The sequence below is a fragment of the Crocuta crocuta genome, unplaced genomic scaffold (assembly GCF_008692635.1).
Source record: "Crocuta crocuta isolate KB4526 unplaced genomic scaffold, BGI_CrCroc_1.0 scaffold132, whole genome shotgun sequence".
Taxonomy (NCBI): domain Eukaryota; kingdom Metazoa; phylum Chordata; class Mammalia; order Carnivora; family Hyaenidae; genus Crocuta; species Crocuta crocuta.
The window spans coordinates 5,008,489-5,028,783 of record NW_027528611.1 but is presented as its reverse complement, the minus strand read 5'-3'; the positions used below and the strand labels follow the sequence as shown (position 1 = coordinate 5,028,783).

General features: G+C 42.8%; 2 protein-coding genes across 2 annotated transcripts in view; both read right to left on the bottom strand.

Moving 5' to 3' along the window:
* The window catches only part of DAXX (death domain associated protein), a 4,624-nt gene extending 3,429 nt beyond the window's left edge, over positions 1-1,195 (bottom strand). Inside the window, exons 1-2 of the mRNA XM_077754771.1 lie at positions 1,023-1,195; positions 3-116 (exon numbers count right to left, since the gene is read on the bottom strand). Coding sequence (XP_077610897.1) covers positions 3-64 — 62 coding nt within the window. The 5' untranslated portion in view covers positions 65-116; positions 1,023-1,195. The remainder of the gene's footprint in view (positions 1-2; positions 117-1,022) is intronic.
* A 6,101-nt stretch (positions 1,196-7,296) lies between these two features.
* SMIM40 (small integral membrane protein 40) lies at positions 7,297-7,539 on the bottom strand. Its single transcript, XM_077754853.1, has one exon. It carries the CDS (start codon positions 7,537-7,539, stop codon positions 7,297-7,299), a length of 243 nt encoding a protein of 80 aa, XP_077610979.1.
* Between the last annotated feature and the right edge of the window lie 12,756 nt (positions 7,540-20,295).

The following is a 20,295-nucleotide window of genomic DNA, read 5'->3' as shown; positions in this document are numbered from 1 at the left end:
GCTGAGCAGCTGCTTCATCTTCGTCATCATCATCCAGCACGATGATGCTGTTAGCGGTGGCCATGGGGGATCAAATCCCCCGGAAGGAGGAAGTGTTGGGGATTTCGGAATTCCTGCTGGAAGGGGATGGGGCCTCAGAAAGAGCCCCTCCAGCACAGCCCATCCCTCATCTCACACGTTTTCCAATCTTCTTGGGTTTCAGTAACACCCAGCCCTGCTCGACAGTGTCCTCACTGCCTGTCTTCCAGCAACTGTTAGAACTGTATGCTTTTCTGGCCCTTTACATAAGGAAGCCCCAAAACACCTGAAACCCTTAAGTCCCCACCCCCAGCTCCACCCCTCTCCAAGCTTTCTGTTTCATTTCTCCACTTCTCAGACATTCATTTCCCCGTTTCCCATACTTGCCAAGTTGATTCTTCCAACCCCTGGACCTCCTCCCACTTTGCACTCCAGATTCCCTAGACGTTCCCTCGCTGATACCACACCCCCCGTCAGCACCACCGCATGAGTCTTCCCCGTTTCGCTCTCAAACACGTCAAATCCACACCCTCATCCCATCCTGAAGGATCACCCCCAACTCCTAGATTCTCTGAGACGAAGGAGGTTCCCTCCCAAAAATCCATCCCCCTTGCTCCTCCCTGAATTATCTTCATACTCCGCCCTCTGACGGGTCTCCTCAAACCGGGGCGGCAGGTTGGAGATATCTCACCTCAATCCCCTCCCTCTCACCCCACCCGAATTTCCCCCATTCTCTCTCGGTGACCTGTAACCGATTGTGGGCCCAGCACTGAGCTCCCCCGATTCCTCTCAGATCCCAACCCGGCGTCCGACCCCTTCCCCTAAATGAGCTTCCCGCCAAGTCCCCCTCCCCCAGGTCGGCCCCCGGCCGCCCCACTCCCCTTCAGGGATAGGAAAGGAAGGTACCACAGCTTGTCCCATAGACTTAGCGCCCGGGACTCCCCAATACCTCTCCCTCGACATTCCCGCCCCCGCCTTCGCTCCCCACACGGTCCGGCCCCCACCTCAGAAACGGTCTCTCGAGGCGACCCTCGCTGCTGATCTCAGAACCTCGCATGGTTCCCTCCGCCTTCCTTCCCCCTCCCACCGCAGGCCCTTCTCTGGGCCGGAAGCCGCAGAGTTTCCGCCTACAGCCACCTAGGCGCGGCCATATTGTCGTACGGCGCCCGGACCACCCCCTACGCTGCGGCCGGAAGTGGCGGTAGACCCGCCCCCGTCTGCAGTGACGCCCACACAGTCTGCGGCTTCCTTTCCTGTGACCAGTAGGGGGCGGTTTTGGCCCTTCAGGGAGACCCAAACCACCCCGGGGCTGCCATTTTGCCGTACGGTGTTGGCTACGCCCGAACTCGGGCGCGCCGCCGGCGGAGCTCTTTTCACCCGGTGCTTCTGCGACTCAGCCAATCGGAAACTTCCTACATCCGGCCCAGCCGCCGGCGGGTCGTGTGCGAGAAGGACTGAGCCACCTTTTCAGCAGGGGAGGGGGAACGGAACGGGACAGCCAGGGAATTGGGCCCTCCAAGACTACGCAGGGGTGCTGGGAAGAGCAAGAGTCTCTTAAGAAGGAAAAAAGCCCTCTTCCTTCCGCTGGGCCGTTGACAAGCCTTCCGGCGCTGCATTCTACCTGCCCGGTACCCTTTCCACTGTTTAATCGACTGCGCCTGCCCTTTTCCCTTTTGCGGGCTGCTCGCTCCCTTGCCGCTGTCCAGCAGCTACTTCTACTTCCAGGTGCCTACATACGTCTTCCAACCGTGAAATCGTAAATGCATACCGATGAGCACAATGAGCTATACAAATGTGTTACTATTATTATTGCTATTGTTATTGATTCCTCTTTAAGCGCCTCCACAGAACTAAGGACCAACCACGTAGGTGGGAGCTAGGTGGTTCTCCGTTCTTTTCTGGAGAGGGTCCTCGAGGTGCAGGTGGTGATGACCTGGAGGCCNTAGAATCTGTGCAGATTGCCGCTGTGAGGGCTAGCAGACGAAGTGAGACTCGTAAAATACCTTGGGTCTCGACTCATTCCTTCCTCTTCATCCCGGAAAGCTGAGGAAAGAACGAAGAGAGAAGAAACTGACTTCGACGCCCGCCTCGCCCGCACCCCCACCTCGCTCAACTTTAGGGAGCCTGGAAGGACTCGTGGAGGCCAGGCTGGGTCCAGATGTGAGCTCATGGGGAAGCCAGAACGGTTAACACGGAGATTCCCATCTCTTTCATCCTTCCGCTTCCCCCAAGTGGTGAGCATCTTGCCACTTTTTAGGACGCGGAGGTTCTTAGATCCTTAAGCCCTCAGAGTACCAGAACTTCAAACCTTCTCCTCCGGTAGAGAATCCCACACCATGTCTAAGCTTACAGTGTCTTCAAATTAGGGAACATGAACATTCTCCAAAAGGATACTCAGAGTTAAGAGATAGTAAGGATTTAATTTCTAGATCTTCAACTTTCGCAAAATTGTTCTTATTGAGTAAATGCCTGCAGTCGAGGTTCTCCTTCTTCCCGTTTCCTTTTATAACCGACTTCCCCACCTCTAAAAAAACAAAAAGGTATGTGGGCACACCTCATTTTATTGTGCTTCACAGATATTGTAGGGTTTTTTTTGGGGGGGGGGTTTGTGTTGTTTTTTTTTTTTTACAAATTGAAGGTTTGTGGCAGCCTTGGGTTGAACAACTCTATCGGCACCATTTTTCTTTTTTCATTTTTTTAGGAATTTGATTAATTAATTAAATTTTTAACGTTTATTTATTTTTGAAAGACAGAGAGATAGAGCCTGAGCAGGGGAGGGGCAGAGAGAGAGGAAGACACAGAATCTGAAGCAGGCTCCAGTTTCTGAGCTGTCAGCACAGAGCCAGATGTGGGGCTCGAACTCATGAACCACAAGATCATGACCTGAGCCGAAGTCAACCACTTAACTGGCTGAGCCACCCAGGCGCCCCTAAGATTTTATTTTTAAGAAATCTCTATACCCAACATGGGGCATGAATCTAAAACCCCTAGGTGAAGAGTCATATGCTGTACTGACTGAGCCAGCCAGGTGCTCCTATTGACACCATTTTTCTAACAGCATTTGCTCATTTCAGGTCTCTGTGTCATATTTTGGTAAGTATTGCAATATTTCAAACTTTTTCATTATTTTTGCTTTTGTTATAGTAATCTGTGATCATTTACTATTATAATTGTTTGGGAGTACCACAAATGACACCCATATAAGACAGTGAGCTTAATAAATACCATGGGCGTCTTTTGACTGCTCCATTGACCAACTGTTCCCCCATCTCTCTCCCTCTCCTCAGCCTTCCCTATTCTGAGACACAATATTGAAATTGATAACCCTGCGATGGCTTCTAACTGTTTAAGTGAAGGAGTCACATGTCTCTCACTTTAAATCAAAAACTAGGGGTGTCTGAGTGGCTCAGTGTGTTAAGTGTACAACTTCAGCTCAGGTCATGATCTTGCGGCTTGTGCGTTTAAGCCCTGCATCAGGCTCTGTGCTAACAGCTTCAGGCTGGAGCCTGCTTCAGATTCTGTGTGTGTGTCTCTGTCTCTGTCCCCCCATCCCCTCAGAAATAAACATTAAAAAGAATAAATCAATCAAAAGCTAGAAATGATTAAGCTTAGGGAGGAAGGCATGTTGAAAGCCGAAACAGACTGGAAGCTAGGCCTCTTGTGCCACATAATCAGGCTGTGAATGCAAAGGAAATGGTCTTGAAGGAAATAAAAAGTGCTACTCCGGTGAACACATGAGTGATAAGAAAGCAAAACGGCTTTATTGATGATATGGAGGAAGCTTGAGTCGTCTGGATAGAAGATCAAACCAGCCACAACATTCTCTCTTAACTTAACCTTAACTCTCTTCAGTTATGTGAAGGCTGAAAGAAGTGAAGAAGCTGCAGAAGAAAAGTTGGAATGGTTGGTTCATAAGGTATAAAGAAAGAAGCCATCTTCAAAACATAAAAGAACAAGATGATGGAGCAGGCGCTGATGTAGAAGCTGCTTCAAGTTATCTAGCAGATCTAGCTAAGATAATTAAAGTGGCTACACCAAACAATGATTTTCAGTGTACATGAAACAGTCTTATGCTGGAAGAAGATAGTATCTGGGACTTTCATAGCTAGAGAGGAGAAGTCAGTGCCTGGCTTCAAAGCTTCAAATGACAGGCTTACTCTCTTGTTAAGGACTAAAGCAGCTGGTGACACTGCTCATTTGCCATTCCAAAAATCCTAGAGCCCTTAAGAATTATGGTAACTTTACTCTGCTTGTGCTCTATAAGTGGAACAACAAAGCCTGGATGACAGCAAATCTGTTGACAACATAGTTTACTGTTAAGCCCTACTTTAAGACCTACTGCTCAGAAAGAAAGATTTCTTTCTTGGGGCACTTGGGTGGCTCAGTCAGTTGAGTGGCTGGCTCTTGATCTCGGTCAGGTTGTGATCTCATCATTTGTGAACTCAAGCCCCATGTCGGGCTCTGTGACAGTGCAGGGCCTGCTTGGGATTCTCTCCCTTTCTCTGCCCCTCCCCAAAACTAAATTTAAAAAAAATTTTTTTTAAAGATTCCGTTCTTTTACTGCTCATTGACAATGCACCTGGTCATCCAAGAGCTCTGACAAAGATGTACAATGAGATGAATGTTGTCTTCATGCCTGCTATCACAGCATCCTTTCTGAAGACCATGAATTAAGGAGTAATTTTGACTTTCAGGTCTTAATATTTAAGAAATACATTTCATAAAGTTGTCACTGGCATACAAAGATTCCTCTAATGGACTTGGGTGAAGTAAATTGAAAACCTTGAAATGATTCATCATTGTAGATCCATTAAGAACATTTGTTCTCTTCATGGGAAGAGGACAAAATATTAATAGGAGTTTGGAAGAAGTTGACTCTAATCCTCACGGATGACTTTGAGGGGTTCAAGACTTCAGGGGAGGAAGTAACTTCAGATGTGGTAGAACTGGCAAGAGAACCAGAAGTAGAAGTAGAGCCTGGAGAAGTGACTGAATTAGCTGCAATCTCAAGATAAAACTTCAACAGATGAGGAGTTGCTTCTTATGAATGAGCAAAGAAAAGTGGTTTCTTGAAATCTACTCCTGGTGAAGATGCTTTTAAATTTAAGATTATTGAAATGACAACAAAGGATTTAGAATATGACATAAACTTAGTTGATGAGGCAGCGGCAGGGTTTGAGGGGATTGACTCCAATTTCGAAAGTTCTACTGTGGGTAAAATGTTATCAAACAGCACCACATGCTACAGAGAAATCGTTTGTGAAAAGAATAGGTGACTGATGCAGCAAACTTCATTGTGTCTTATTTTAAGAAATTGGCACAACCATCCCAACCTTCAGCAACCACCTGATCTAGTCAGCAGCCACCAGCATCAAAGAAAGACCCTTCACCAGCAGAAAGATTAAAACTCCCTGAAAGCTCAGATGACGTTTAGCATTTTTTAGCAGTATTTTTTACAGTTTATTTATGTTAAGAAAGAGAGCACATGAATGCAAGTTGGAGAGGGGCAGAGAGAGGGGGACAGAACCCCAGGGGAGCTCTGAACCATCAGCACAGAGCCTGATGTGAGGCTCAAACCCATAAACCATGAGATCATGACCTGAGCTGAAGGGAGGTGTTCAACTAACTGAGCCACCCAGGTGCCCCAGCAGTAAAGTATTTTTATTAAAAAAATTTTTAAATGTTTACTCATTTTTGAGAGACAGAGAGAGAAATGGTATGAGTGGGGAGGGGCAGAGAGAGAGGGAGACACAGAATCCCAAGCAAGCTCCAGGCTCTGAGCTGTCAGCACAGAGCCTGACATGGGGCTCGAACTCACGAACCGTGAGATCATGACCCGAGCTGAAGTCAGATGCACCACAATAAAGTATTTTTAAATTAAGGTATGTACGTTGGTGTTTTGGTTCTTTTTAGATATAATGCTATCGCTCACTTATTAGATTACAGTATAGTGTAAACATAACCTTTATATGCACTGGAAAACCAAAAAAGTTCCTTTGACTTTCTTTATTGCAATATTCGCTTTATTATGTTCGTCTGGAGTTGAGCCTGCATTATCTCCAAGGTATGCCTGTGGTTGTCAGTCATGAAAACTGGGGCTAATCTTACCTTGTCTTATGTAAAGAGACATGTAGCCTATTTCTTTCAGGAAGGCACCCAAAAAACACCACTTCTCTTGTCTCATTAAACATGTAGTTTTAATTTTTAATCATTTAAAAAATGTGTGAAATCTTGATGCTATTTAATCAGTTCTGTTCTCATAATAATTGTAATGATAACACAGAAGAAAATTTTTTTAAAAACTTTGCTGTCTATGGTCACAAGAAAGAAAAACATTTTTCATCTCAATTAGTATGTATATATGTGCAGGAAAATATGCTAGATCAGTCAGTAAAAGACTTTCAAGTATAAAAGCATAAAATTGTCTGTGGGGAAGTGGATTGGTATTAGATGTTCAAGGGAAAAAAAGTCATGAAAGAAGGAAAAGAATAAACTCGTAGTTATGAGCTTGTTTATTTTTAAGTGCATAGTGGTGAGTATCAAGTCACTCTGATACTACCACTCCCCTGGATGTTCAAAGGGTGATCTGTTTTATTTTAAAATGTGAATATTTTCCTTTTTTAATTTTTTTAAGTTTTTAAAAATGTTTATTTATTTTTGAAGGAGAGAGAGTGACAGGGCATGAGCCCGTAAGGGGCAGTGAGAGAGGGAGACACAGAATCCAAAGCAGGCTCCAGGCTCTGAGCTATCAGCACAGAGGACACGGGGCTGGAACTCACCAACCATGAGATCATGACCTCAGCCAGTCTGACTCTTAACTGATTGAGCCGCCCAGGCACCCCTATTTTCCTTTTTTAAAAAAAAGTTTATTTTGAGAAAGAGATAGTGTGTGCATGAGTGGGGGAGGGGCAGAGAATGAGGAGGACAGAGGATCCAAAGCGGGCTCCACGCTGACTGCAGAGAGCCCGCCTTGGGGCTCGAACCCAAGAACCAGAGATCACGACCTGAGCTGAAGTTGGATGCTTAACTGACTGAGCCACCCAGGTGCCCCAAAATGTGAATATTTTCAATATGCCAGAAATTACATCCTTGAAATAATTTTAATTCCTGATGAAAAATTTTAGATGGTTAGACATACGTGAGAAGTACAAACTTTTTCAAAAAATTTTCCCAGAATATAGATGCAAAAAGCTTAAGACAGCTATGCACGTGTCCCCTCCACAGCCCCCCACGTTCTATTTCCCTCCTGTCCCCACCTCTCACCTCTGCCGCAGGTGGTCACAATTCCAGCTCCTCCTCCTTCTGAGGTGTTCTCAGGAGCCAGTCCCCAAACCTTGCCCATGGTAGCAGCCACAGCAGCTTAAGAACAGCCTCCAGTGTCAGTAGCGTCAGGATGAGGACCAGGAAGATAAAGAAGGCCTTGTCTAAGGCCCGACGCAGGAGACCCCTGGGAGGGCAGGGACGCCGGGCAAACGCCAGGAACATGTCCTCCTCATCCACATCACCTTCCTCCTCCGCCATACTAACTCACAGTGACAGCTGACTGGATCAGCGGGACTGGGACGGAAGCCCTTGCTCAGCAACGCCAGGATTAAGGGGCATGGGAGCAGCAAGTCCTGCACCTGCCGGGGGTGACCCTAATTCCCCCATCAAAGAGAGAAAAGAGGCAATCGTATAATCATCCTGTGCAATGTGAATGGTCTGAACTAAGTGATTCCTAAAGTCAGTCCACTTTACTATAACTGTGACTTGGCAACACAGAGGCAGACAAGCTGGAACTGCTCGAGTCATTCTGGGTCTCTAGGCTCAAGGCCCAAGGTCTTATGCCCCTACAGACAGACGTGGGTAATTGCAGGTAGTGTGCTACTGTGAGCCCTTGTCAGCCCATTCCAGCTTTACCTTGGGTGGTGGAAGGAGGCCTGGGGAAAGGGCTCTCCTAACCCTGATGGGTGTGGAGCTGGAGGAAGCGCAAGCAAGCTACTTCTTCTCTAAGATGTCTTCTTCGGGGCCGCTGAGCCGGGATTGGGGGGGGGGAGGGGGAAAGGAGGCTGAAACCCACTTTGCTTTCTTCCTAACTTCCGCCCTGCGTTCCAGAGGACTACTATAGTTGGACTGTGGGAGCCCAAGTAGGGGAGGGGGGTCTATAGAAATACAAAGACCATGATTGATCATCGGAGCCAGAATGTGTAATTGGAACTTGAATGTTGGGGCAATAATATGGGAGAGGGGTCGTGATTAAAGAGTTGTTGGCTGGGGGCGTCATCTAGGAGGCTGTCATTGGGGCAAGAGTTGAAGGCCTTTTCTTGGCCCTGTTCCCCTGGCACTGGCCCAAAGGTCTATGACGGAAATCGAAGCCCATGTGAAGATGTGAGGACCCCCTGGGATAAGTGGGGCAGTGGGGGGGAGGGTGGCCAGCAGAGGACGCAGTGTGTGGTAGTGGACCTCATATCTGGAACCGTTAGGGTTTCTTACCTAAACTTCATTTTGACCTTAATAAGAAGACCTGGTTCTCCCCCAAAAAGGTACAAATGATGCCACAGTTTTATTTAGAGCCAACTAATATTATTGTTTGCTGTTGCCACAAGAGGGTTACTTTAAAGAGTCAAAAAACCTAGATGGGGTCAAACTAATCACTTAGGACTTGTGTTAAGTCAATTAAACACGGAGGCCATTGGACTGAGGTGATGCTAATGGTGTGTGCCCGGCATTAGCAAACCAAAATCTAAGCCTGTAAATTCCCCAAGTTTAAGAAATCAAAACACTGAGGGCAATCACAGTCAAGGAGGGTTTAAACCATAGCCAGCCAAATAATTGCCTTTCCTGACTCCTGTCTGCAAAATGTGCCTAAGCACTTCTGGTTTGGTCCTGCCCCATTCAAATCCATTCATTCATTCATTAATTGATTCGTTCATTCATTCATTTTGAGAGAAGGAGAGAGCATGGGCACAAGTTGGAAAGGGGCAGAAAGAGGGAGACAGAGGATCTGAAGCAGGCTCTGTGCTAACAGCAGAGAACTGATTTGGGGCTCCAGCTTACAGACCATGAGATCATGACTTGAACTGAAGTTGGTTGCTCAACGGACTGAGCCACGCCTTTCAAATTCATTTTTACTCAAATAAATGCTTTGAATGTTTAATATGCCTCAGTTTATCTATTATCTGTTTGTGAGTGGAAGGAGGAAGTCACTGAACTTTATTTTTTTTTATAAAATTGAGAAATCTCTTGCTTCATAAATTGTTACAAGGGATAAATAAAATAAGGGGTTTGTTTTTGGTTTTGATTTTTGTAATTGTGAAATGTTATGTTAGTATAATATGTTAGTTTCTGATACCCTCACTTATGTCTCAGACGAGTTTACAATAAGGCTACACAAACACTTTTTATTTTTATTTTTCAAAATTTTATTTAAATTCTAGTTAGTTAACCTATAGTGTAATATTGGTTTCAGGAGTAGAATTTACTGATTCATGACTTACATGTAACACCAGTGTTCATCATACCAAGTGCCCTCCTTAACACACATCACCTATTTAGTCTATCCCTCACCAACCTCCATTAACCCTCAGTTTATTCTCTCTTGTTAAAGAGTCTGTTGGGGCACCTGGATGGCTCAGTTGGTTAAGTGTCTGCCTTCGGCTCAGGTCATGATCTCACAGTTTGTGGGTTCAAGTCCCGCATCTGGCTCTGTGCTGACAGCTCAGAGCCTGGAGTCTGACTCAGATTCTGTGTCTCCCTCTCTCTCTGCTCCTTTCCCCCTCATGCTCTGTCTCTCCCAAAAATAAATAAACTTAAAAAAAAAATTCTCTCTATCCTTCTCCCTCACTCATGGTCTCTCTGTCTCACACTAAAAAACAAACAAACAAACAAACAAACAAGCAAACAAAACCCAGTCTTATAGTTTGCTTCCTCTCTCTTTTTTTCCCCTTTCCCCATGTTCATCTGTTTTGTTTCTTAATTTCCACGTGTGAGTGGAATCATATGGTATTTGTCTTTCTCTGCTGACTGNAAATAAATAAACTTAAAAAAAAAAGAGTCTCTTGGGGCATCTCAGTGGCACAGTCAGTTGAGTGTCCAGCTCTTGCTTTTGTCTCAGGTCATGATCCCAGAGTCATGGGATCCAGCCCTCAGTGGGTGTGGAGCCTACTTGGGACTCTCTCTCTCTCTCTATTCCCCTCTGCCCCTCTCCTGCACTCTCTCTCTAAAATTAAAACTTAAAAAAAAATTCTCTCTATCCTTCTCCCTCACTCATGGTCTCTCTGTCTCACACTAAAAAACAAACAAACAAACAAACAAACAAGCAAACAAAACCCAGTCTTATAGTTTGCTTCCTCTCTCTTTTTTTCCCCTTTCCCCATGTTCATCTGTTTTGTTTCTTAATTTCCACGTGTGAGTGGAATCATATGGTATTTGTCTTTCTCTGCTGACTGATTTTGCTTAGCATAATATACTCTAGCTCCATCCATGTCATTGCAAATGGCAAGAGTTCATTCTTTTTGATAGCTGAGTAATATTCCATCATATATATTTATATGTATATATATACCACATCTTCTTTATCCATTCATCAGATGATGGACATTTGGGGTGTTTCCACATTTTGGCCATTGTTGGGGGGCCTGGATGGCTCAGTCAGTTAAGCATCTGTCTCTTGATTTCAACTCAGGTCATGATCTTGCTTTCATGAGATCGAGCCTGGAGTTGGACCCTAGGCTAACAGCTCAGAGACTGCTTGGGATTCTCTCTTTATCCTTTTCTGCTCCTCCCCTGCCTGTTCATGCCCTCTCTCTCTCTCAAAATAAATACATAAACATTAAAAAATATTGTACACAATTTTGCCATTGTTGATAATGGTGCTATGAACATCAGGGTACATGTACCGCTTCAAATCCATATTTTTGTATCATAGGGTAGTTCTATTTTTAACTTTTTGAGGAACCTCCATACTGTTTTCTGGAGTGGCTGCACCAGTTTGCACTCCCACCAACAGTGTAAGAGGTTCCCCTTTCTCCACATCTTCACCAACATCTGTTGCTTTCTATGTTGTTAATTTTACCCATGGTGACCTGTGTGAGGTAGTATCTCACCATCGTTTTGATTTGTATTTCCCTGACGATGAAGCTACACAAACACCTTTATCTTTCCTTCTACATGATAGGTTTAGCACCAAGGTATTATGTAATATATAAACTCAGCACCTCATTGGATTTTTTAAAAAAATTTGAAATAAGTTTTAACTTACAGAAAACATTTAAGAACAGTATCAAGAAGGGGTACCTGGGTGGCTCAGTTGGTTAAACATATGACTCTTAATCTCAGCTGAGGTCTTGATCTTGGGGTTATGAGTTCAAGCCCTGCATTGGGCTCTGTGCTGGGCATGAAGCCTACTTAAAAAAAAAAAAAAAAAGAATGGTATCAAAAACTCTGGTATCTTTTTATTATACCAATTATACCCTAATTTCCCCATTTGACATTTGGGTATATTTGCTCATTTCTTTCAGCCCCAATACAACCATCTGTTATGGGTTGCATTTTGACACACAAAATTCATATACTGAAGTCCTAATCCTCAGTGTCTTAAGAATGTGAACTTATTTGGCAATGGGGTGATTGCAGATGTAACTGGATAAATTAAAATGAGGTCATACTGCAGTAAGGTGTACTCCTAATCTAATATGACTAATGTCATTACAAAAAGGGGAATCTGCATACAATGAGAACACCATGTGTACATGGAGGCAGAGATACAGTTGATGTGCCTACAAGCCAAGGAATGCCAAAGATTGCCAGCAAACCACCAGAAGCTAGGGAGAGGCATGGAATAGACTTTTCTCTCAAACACCATGACTTTGGACTTCTGGCCTTCACAACTGTGAGACAATAAATTTCTATTATTTAAGCCACCCGGTTTGTTACAACAGCCATAGCAAATTAATACACTATTCTAAACAGCAAATCAACACCACTATTTAAATCACAGATACCTTTCAAATTTCAACCGCTGTTCCAATAATATATCTGCCCTTTTAGATCCAAGTACATATTGCACTTGGTTGTTACATATCTACAGTCTCCTTTAATCTGGGTACTTCCTTTGTCTCACCTTGGATTTCATCAGGAATCAGCTTAAAGAGCACAAGGTTTTCAGTTCTGCAAGATGTTCCTCAACCTAAGGGCCAAAGGAAAATAATGTAATGTTATGTCCTTTCAAGTGCATGACATCAGAAAGTTCAGGGGGTGAACCCATATCCAGTTTGGCAGGCTTCTCCTTCATAAATTTACCACTGTCCCTTTGTAATTCCTTTATTTATTTATTTCTAGGAGAGAGAGAGAGAGAGACAGCGTGAGCAGGGGAGGGTCAGAGAGAGAGGGAGTGACAGACTCTGAAACAGGCTCCAGGCTCTGAGCTGGCAGTCAGCACAGAGCCCGACGCGGGGCCCGAACCGACGAACCGCGAGATCATGACCTAAGCGAAAGTCGGATGCTTAACCGACTAAGCCACCCAGGCGCCCCTGTCCCTTTGTAATTCCTAAGCATCTGCTACATCATCAAATCTCCATCTATCTGCCTTAGCATCCATCGATAACCCCCATTGGAATAACCACTGTGATAATGTTTATCAATATTAAATATTGATTTTTAATTCCATCATTCCTTCTTCAGCTTCTAGTCAACAATCAACTATAAAAGAGAGCATTCCCTTCTCCCTCATTCGTTTATTTATATCATATGGACTAATGGATTTCTATCTTATTCAATGGACTGTAATCCATTACTATCATATTTATTGTTTGGACCTGTGGGTTTCTATTTTATTTAATGAATTGTAATCAGTTACTATCATTATTATTTTGATGCACAAATTATCCCAAATTTGGTAAATGAAATAGTCCTTCAAGCTGGATCCCGTGTCCTTTTGAAATGTCCCTAACATTATTTGAGCACTTCTTAACTTTCTAGTGGTACAAGAGGTGATCCAGGCTGAATCTGTGCTTTTCTGCCTCAGCCCAGGAATCAACTATGTCTCCTTCTGACTTCTTCTAACAGGATGGTATTTGAAAACCAAAACCTGGTTTATAGTAGATATACTCTTCATATACTCATTGCTACAGGGATGCCATTGTTTCTAGCCCCTGTCAGCAAACCAAGCTAGGAAATCTATCTATCTATCTATCTATCTATCTATCTATCTATCTACACACACACACACACACACACACACACACACACATTGTTCCAGTTACTATTGCTGCCTAAAATACCTAAAACTTAGTGGTGTAAAACAACCATTTTACTATGCTTATGGAATGCTGTTAAGAATTCAGAAAGGACAGGGGCGCCTGGGTGGCTTAGTCGGTTAAGCGTCCGCCTTTCACTTGGGTCATGATCTCGCGGTTCGTGGGTTCAAGCCCTGCATCAGGCTCTGTGCTGACTGCCAGCTCGGAGCCTGGAGCCTGTTTCAGAGTCTGTCACTCCCTCTCTCTCTGACCCTCCCCTGCTCACGCTGTCTCTCTCTCTCCTAGAAATAAATTTAAAAAAATTTAAAAAAAGAATTCAGAAAGGACACAATAAAGACAGCTTTGTTCAGCGATGTCTGGATCCTCAGCCTGGAAGACTTGAAGACTGGAGGTGACTTAACTGCTAAGGTAGAATCATCTGGAGGCATCTTCTGGTGGTTGATGTTAGCTATTAGCTGGGTCTCTGCTGGAGCTGTTGGCCAGAACACCTACACATGCCCTCTCCGTGTAGCCTGGGCTTCTTCACAACATGGTAACCTTGAGGTAGTTAAAATTCTTATGTGGTGCTCATGGCTCCAAAGGCAAGTGTTGCACTGCAAAGCAGAAGGTACATCACCTTTCCGATCTAGCCTCAGAAATCATGCAGCATGACTTCATTGCTTTTTATTGGTTACAAGAGAGTCACAAACATGTTCAGATTTATATGGAAGAGATATGGACCTCATAAATCTACCTCTTGATGGAATAAATGGAGAGAATTCAAGAGAGAGTAGTAGGTGAGTAAGAGGAGAAGAAGAGCACAGCCAGCTCTTTCCAAGAATGTTGCCCTGAGAGGAAAGAGAAAAAGGCAACATAATGTAGAGGGAGATGTGGAATCAAGAGAAAGGATTTTGTTTTAAGATTTTATTTATTTTTTTTAAGTAAACTCTACACCAACATGGAGCTCAAACTCATGACCCCAAGATCAAGAGTTGCATGCTTTTCTGACTGAGCCAGTTAGACACCCTAAGAAGTAGAATATTTTCAATGGTATATTCTGATATGTTGATATGCTTATAGGAATGACTAAGTATGGAGAGAGGAGACTAGGGAATAAAGTGGTACCTGTAGGAATGGTATTCTCGAGTGAGTGAGTCTGAGATTCAGTAGCCACAAGTAGAAGAGGTGGCCTTAGATAGACTCTTACATTTGTGGTGTCTGGAGGGAAGACAAAGTCTAAGGGCAAAAATGTAGATAGGTGGGGAAATGTAATGGGAGGTGGAGGAAATTCTCTTCTTTCAGTGAACTAGGAAGTAACATAATCAGGGAGGCACCAGAGGGTTAATTTGAGGAGAGAAGAGATATAGACAGTTGCAGGATCCCAGTGAAAGAGTAAAAGTGGAAGCTTACATATCATAGGTCTAAATTTTTTTAAGTCACTAATCAAGCTAATAAACTGTTAAGTATGTTCTTTACTCATTCCTTGACAAATCTACCTTCATAACAAAATTTTTAAAAAACGTGTAAAGCAAAACAATTGGAAGAATATCAAAATGACTACATATAATCATTGTCACATGTATCTAGGTATTCTATTGGTGGATCAGATATGGTTGGATGAGTAATACCGATATGCATTATTTAAAAAAATTGTTTNAGCTGGCAGTCAGCACAGAGCCTGAGGTGGGGCTCGAACCCACGAACCGCAAGATCATGACCTAAGCAAAAGTCGGACGCTTAACCGACTAAGCCACCCAGGCGCCCCGCATTATTTAAAAATTAATAAAATATTGATTTTCTAAAATGAGTTTTCTTTATCTTTATTTTAGCAAAGTTGCTAAATAAGTTGTTATAATAAAGATTTTCACATCTGTGTTCTATGAGTGGTAATGGGCTGAAGAATTTAAAAGATAATGCAACTTGAGACACCTGGATGGCTCAGTTGGTTAGGTGTCTAACTTTGGCTCGGGTCATGGTCTCACAATTTATGGATATGAGCCCTGCATCGGGCTCTGCACTGACAGAGCCTCTACTCAACTTGTTCTCTCTCTCTCAAAAATACATAAATAAACTTTCATAAATAAACTTTCAAAAAAAGTGTCATATGCAACTGTGTTTAAATTTTACATAATTTGAATATATTTGCATACAGATGTAAAATGAAGTTAATGTAAAAATTAAAATTATACTCATGCCTTCAAATATTATTTTTCTAAGTTTAAATCATCCATTAAAGCTAAAGTTTAAAAATGCAAGTTATACTAAATATTTTATTATTATTTTAAAAATATTTATTTATTTTTGAGAAAGAGAGAGGGAGGGAGACACAGAATCCAAAGCAGATTCCAGGCTCTGAATGTCATCACAGAGCCCAATGTGGTGCTTGAACCCACCAACCGCGAGATCATGACCTGAGCCAAAGTCGGATGCTTAACTGACTGAGCCACCCAGGTACCACCTAAATAAATATTTTAAATTATTATAAAAAGATGGTGCTTCATTTGTTTGTTTATTTATTTATGAGAGAGAGTGTACAAGCTGGGAAAAGGGGAAAGGGAATGAGAGAGAGAAAGAGAGAGGGTGAGAGAGAGAGAGAGAGAGAGAGAGAGTGTTAAGCAGGCTCCACACTCAGCATGGAGTCGGATACAGGGCTCAATCCCACAAGCCTGGGATCATGGCCTAAGCTGAAATCAAGGGTCGGACACTCAACCAACTGAGCCAACCAGGCATCCTAGAAAGATGGTATTTTAAATTTTAACTTTTTGAAATTATAATTAAATCTTCTTATTTTTATAACATAAAGCTATACGTAATTCAAGCGTTGGCTGTCTATTTAGTTGCCAGTATAACTTCATGTGTCATGCTTGTTATACCTACATATACATATATACAAATCTAAGAGTAATATCAATCGTTTAGTACAGGAAAGTGTTCCTCAGCCACCATGGTACAACTGTGGCCCGACTGGGAAATGAGACATCATTATGTAAGAAAGCATTGCTTTCATAACTGACTGGGTGAGATTTGACAAATTGATTAATTTGTCCTTTCTACTACCTAATCACTATCACTGCTAAAGTGTCCCTGCATTCTAAACAAGGGTCCATCTCTGGAGTCAGCATGGCACAACCCATAAATCCTCACACCATTTGGTTACCATCACCTTTTGTTTCAATGATAGAAGATAAGAGGTATGGAAACACACTTCCTTGGGACCTGATTAGTGTTGTTTCTTTTTGTTTTTGTTTTCAAAATTTTTAATTTTTTTTTAATTTATTTCTGAGAGAGAGAGAGACAGTGTGAGCAGGGGAGGGTCAGAGAGAGAGGGAGACACAGAATCCAAAATAGGTTCCAGGCTCTGAGCTAGCTGTCAGCACCGAGCCCGATTCAGGGCTCGAACCCACAGACTGTGAGATCATGACCTGAGCCGAAGTCGGACGCTTAGCCGACTGAGCCACCCAGGCGCCCCTGTTTTTGATTTTTTTAGAGAGAGAGAGAGAGAGAGCACAAGCAGGGCAGAGGGGCAGAGGGAGAAAGAGAATCTTAAGCAGGCTCCACACTGCGCAAAGCCCGACACAGGGCTCAATCCCATGACCCTGGAATCAAGATCTGAAATGAGGGGCACCTGGATGACTCAGTCAGTTAAGCGTCTGACTTTGGCTCAGGTCATAATCTCATGGTTTGTGAGTTCAAGCCCTGCGTTGGGCTCTGTGCTGACAGCTCAGAGCCTGGAGCCTGCTTCAGATTCTGTATCTCTCCCTCTCTCTGCCCCTCCACAGCTCGCTCTCTGTCTCTCTTGCACTCTCAAAAATAAATAAACATTGGGGGGCCTGGGTGGCTCAGTCGGTTGAGCGACCGACTTCGGCTCAGGTCGTGATCTCACAGTTCATGGGTTCGAGCCCCGCGTCGGGCTCTGCACTGACAGCTAGCTCAGAGCCTGGAGCCTGCTTCGGATTCTCTGTCTCCCTTTCTTTCTGACCCTCCCCTGCTCACTCTGCCTCTCTCTCTCTCTCAGAAATAAATAAAACATTAAAAACTAAAAAAAAAAAAAACTTAAAATAAAATTTTTTAAAAAGATCGGAGCTGAGATCAAGAACCAGGGCACCTCAAAAGACTGAGTCCTCCAGGTGCCCCAAGACCTGAATAGTGTACATTATAAAGGAAGATGTTTAGACTTCTGGTCACTCTAGGTATAGTTGGCAGCCTTCTAAAATGACTCCCAGTGATTGCCACCTCGTGATATTCATGTCTTTGTGTAATCCCCTTCCCTTGAGTGTGGACTAGGCCTAGTGACCTGCTTGTAATGAACTGAATATGGCAAAAGTGATGGGATGTTACTTTCTTTTCTTTCTCTTCTATTTTTTTTTTTACAGTGAACTAACTATGGTTACTTTCATTAATGGTAAATTACTACCTATGCCCTTCCCCATCTCCCACCTTCACCCTGCCCAGCCCTCCCGAATTAACAAGAGAAAGAGCAAATATTCAGTAGTATATCGACAGCAGCAGTATTACTCTTTTCAAAGAGATCATGTGCCAGTAATTTCAAAGGGCCACAATATACTCCAGAGTTTGCTGACAAGTATTTCTTGATGGCATGATAAGTCTTTCCACCTTTTGTGGGGTCTGAATGGAATATTATCTCCTGCTGTATGGCTCTGGCTTCTTGGTATCATGTGGTATTCCGAAATCACCGATTTTACCTAAATCACCCTTACCTTCCAACACAGGAAATCTCTGTTTCTCACATCTCGAGAAAAATGGAAATAAATCATCCTCATGAGCTGCACTGAAGCAAATATTATTCAACATAATGTGAACGTCCACATCCAGGGAATGAGACTGCATGACCAAATTTCTTTTTTTTTATTTTAAATTTATTTATTTTAATTCAAGTTAATTAGCATACAGTGCAGTATTGGTTTCAGGTGTAGAACCCAGTGATTCATCACTCACATACGACATCCAGCGCTCATCCCAAGTGTCTTCCTTAATGGTCATCACCCATTTAGCCCCCCACCACCCGTACCCAGCACCCCTCCAGCAACCCTCAGTTTGTTCTCTGTATTTAAGAGTCTCTCATGGTTTGCCATGGTTTATAATTTCTAAAACTTAGGAAAGATCATGACCTGAGCCGAAGTTGGACACTTAACTGATTGAGCAACCCAAGCACCCCTTCCCTGTGAATTTAAATAACTATGAAGAGTATAAAAATTCTGATGTCTTATAAATATTGACATTTTAAAACAAAATTATTTAAACTACTCTTTTAAATGTATAATAGAAGTTAAATGCCATTATTATTTGATAAGCAACATTACCCTTTTAAAAAAGGTACAAATAGGGATGGCTCAGACAGTTAAGGGTCACACTCTTTTTTTTTTTTTTAATGTTTATTCATTCCTTAGAGAGAGAGACAGAGACAGAGACAGAGCCCAAGCAGGGGGAAGGTGGAGAGAGAGGGAGACACAGAGCCTGAGGCAGATTCCAGGCTCTGAGCTGTCAGCACAGAATCCTATGCAGGGCTCAATCTCATGGACCCCAAGATGATAACCTGAGCCCAGGTCAGATGCTTAACTGACTGAGCCCCCCAGGCACCCTAGTAAGTGTCCCACTCTTGATTTGGGCCATGATCTCAGCTCAGGTCATGATTTCACTAATGTGAGATCGAGCCCCATGTCAGGCTCCCTGCAGGCTGGCTCAGCAGGTAGAGATGTGGTTCTTGATCTTGGGGTCCTGAGTTCAAGCCCCATGATGGGCATGGTGCCTACTTTTATTTTTCATTTAAAACATTTTGAGGGGGGCGCATCTGGGTGGTTCAGTCGGTTAAATGTTAGACTTAGGCTCAGGTCATGATCTCACTGTTCCTGAGTTCGAGCCCCACATCAGACTCTGTGCTGAAAGCTCAGAGCCTGGAGCCTGTTTCAGATTCTGTGTCTCCCTCTCTCTGACCCTCCTCCACTCGTGCTCTGTCTCTCTCTCTCTCTCAAAAACAAGCATTAAAACCATCTTTTAAAGTTTATTTATTTATTTTGAGAGAGAGCACATGAGAGCATGAGCAAGGGAGGGGCAGAGAGACAGAAGGATAGAGAATCCCAAGCAGGCTCCACACTGCCATCGATAAACCCAACACAGAGCTTGAACTCACGAACCATGAAATCATGACCTGAGTCGAAATCAAGAGTCAGACGCTTAACCAACTGACACCAAGAGCCCTGGGAGCCTACTTTTTAAAAAATGTTTTAAAAAAGGATATGAATGAATTTTCCTTCCACAGTTAGATATTTTACATTATTTTTTCTCCTTGAATTCATATTTCATTCATGTTTACCACAGAATTTTATCTTAATTTAACAGATTTTATCTGAAAGAGACTCTCAAATATAGAAAGACTATATTTCTCTGCAACAAAATATATTTTTAAGATTAGTTCCTTTTAATTTCTTTTAACCATAACACTGTAAATATTTCAATTTTTCTTCTGGATTAAACTATTAGCAGTAGCACAAACTGATGAAAATCACATAAGCATATTATAAAACTTGATAATTATTACATGTTAATCTAAAATGTTATCCAAAATGCATCTTTAATGAGTTTTCAACTAGTTCATGTATCCCTGAATCACATTGCTGGAATGAGGCAGCATTAATTATCAATTCTTTTTCTATTTTTTCTTTTTTATCAGAGTAAGAGCTGAGAGTCCTTGTTCACATAAATAAGTAAAAGGGAATGTAAATCCTTTTATTATAACAATAACACTCATTTCTTTGAACTCCTTCTGAATTATATGCCAAAAATCACATAATGAGCCATCATTAAAAGTATTTTTAAGGATATTCATGTTGCTAACTCAATTATATTCTCTTTTAATTCTGTTGAAAGCAAAGAATTAGAAACCACCTGAATTGCTAAAGGATTCATTCCTCAGTCATTAAAGTCATTTACTTCCAAAAACAATATTTCAAAGACTCCAAATTGTACTTTTGTTTGACAACCCAGATGTTTTCACATCTCCCTACCCTGGGAGAATGGCATAGGGGCAATGATAAAGGAGGAAGAG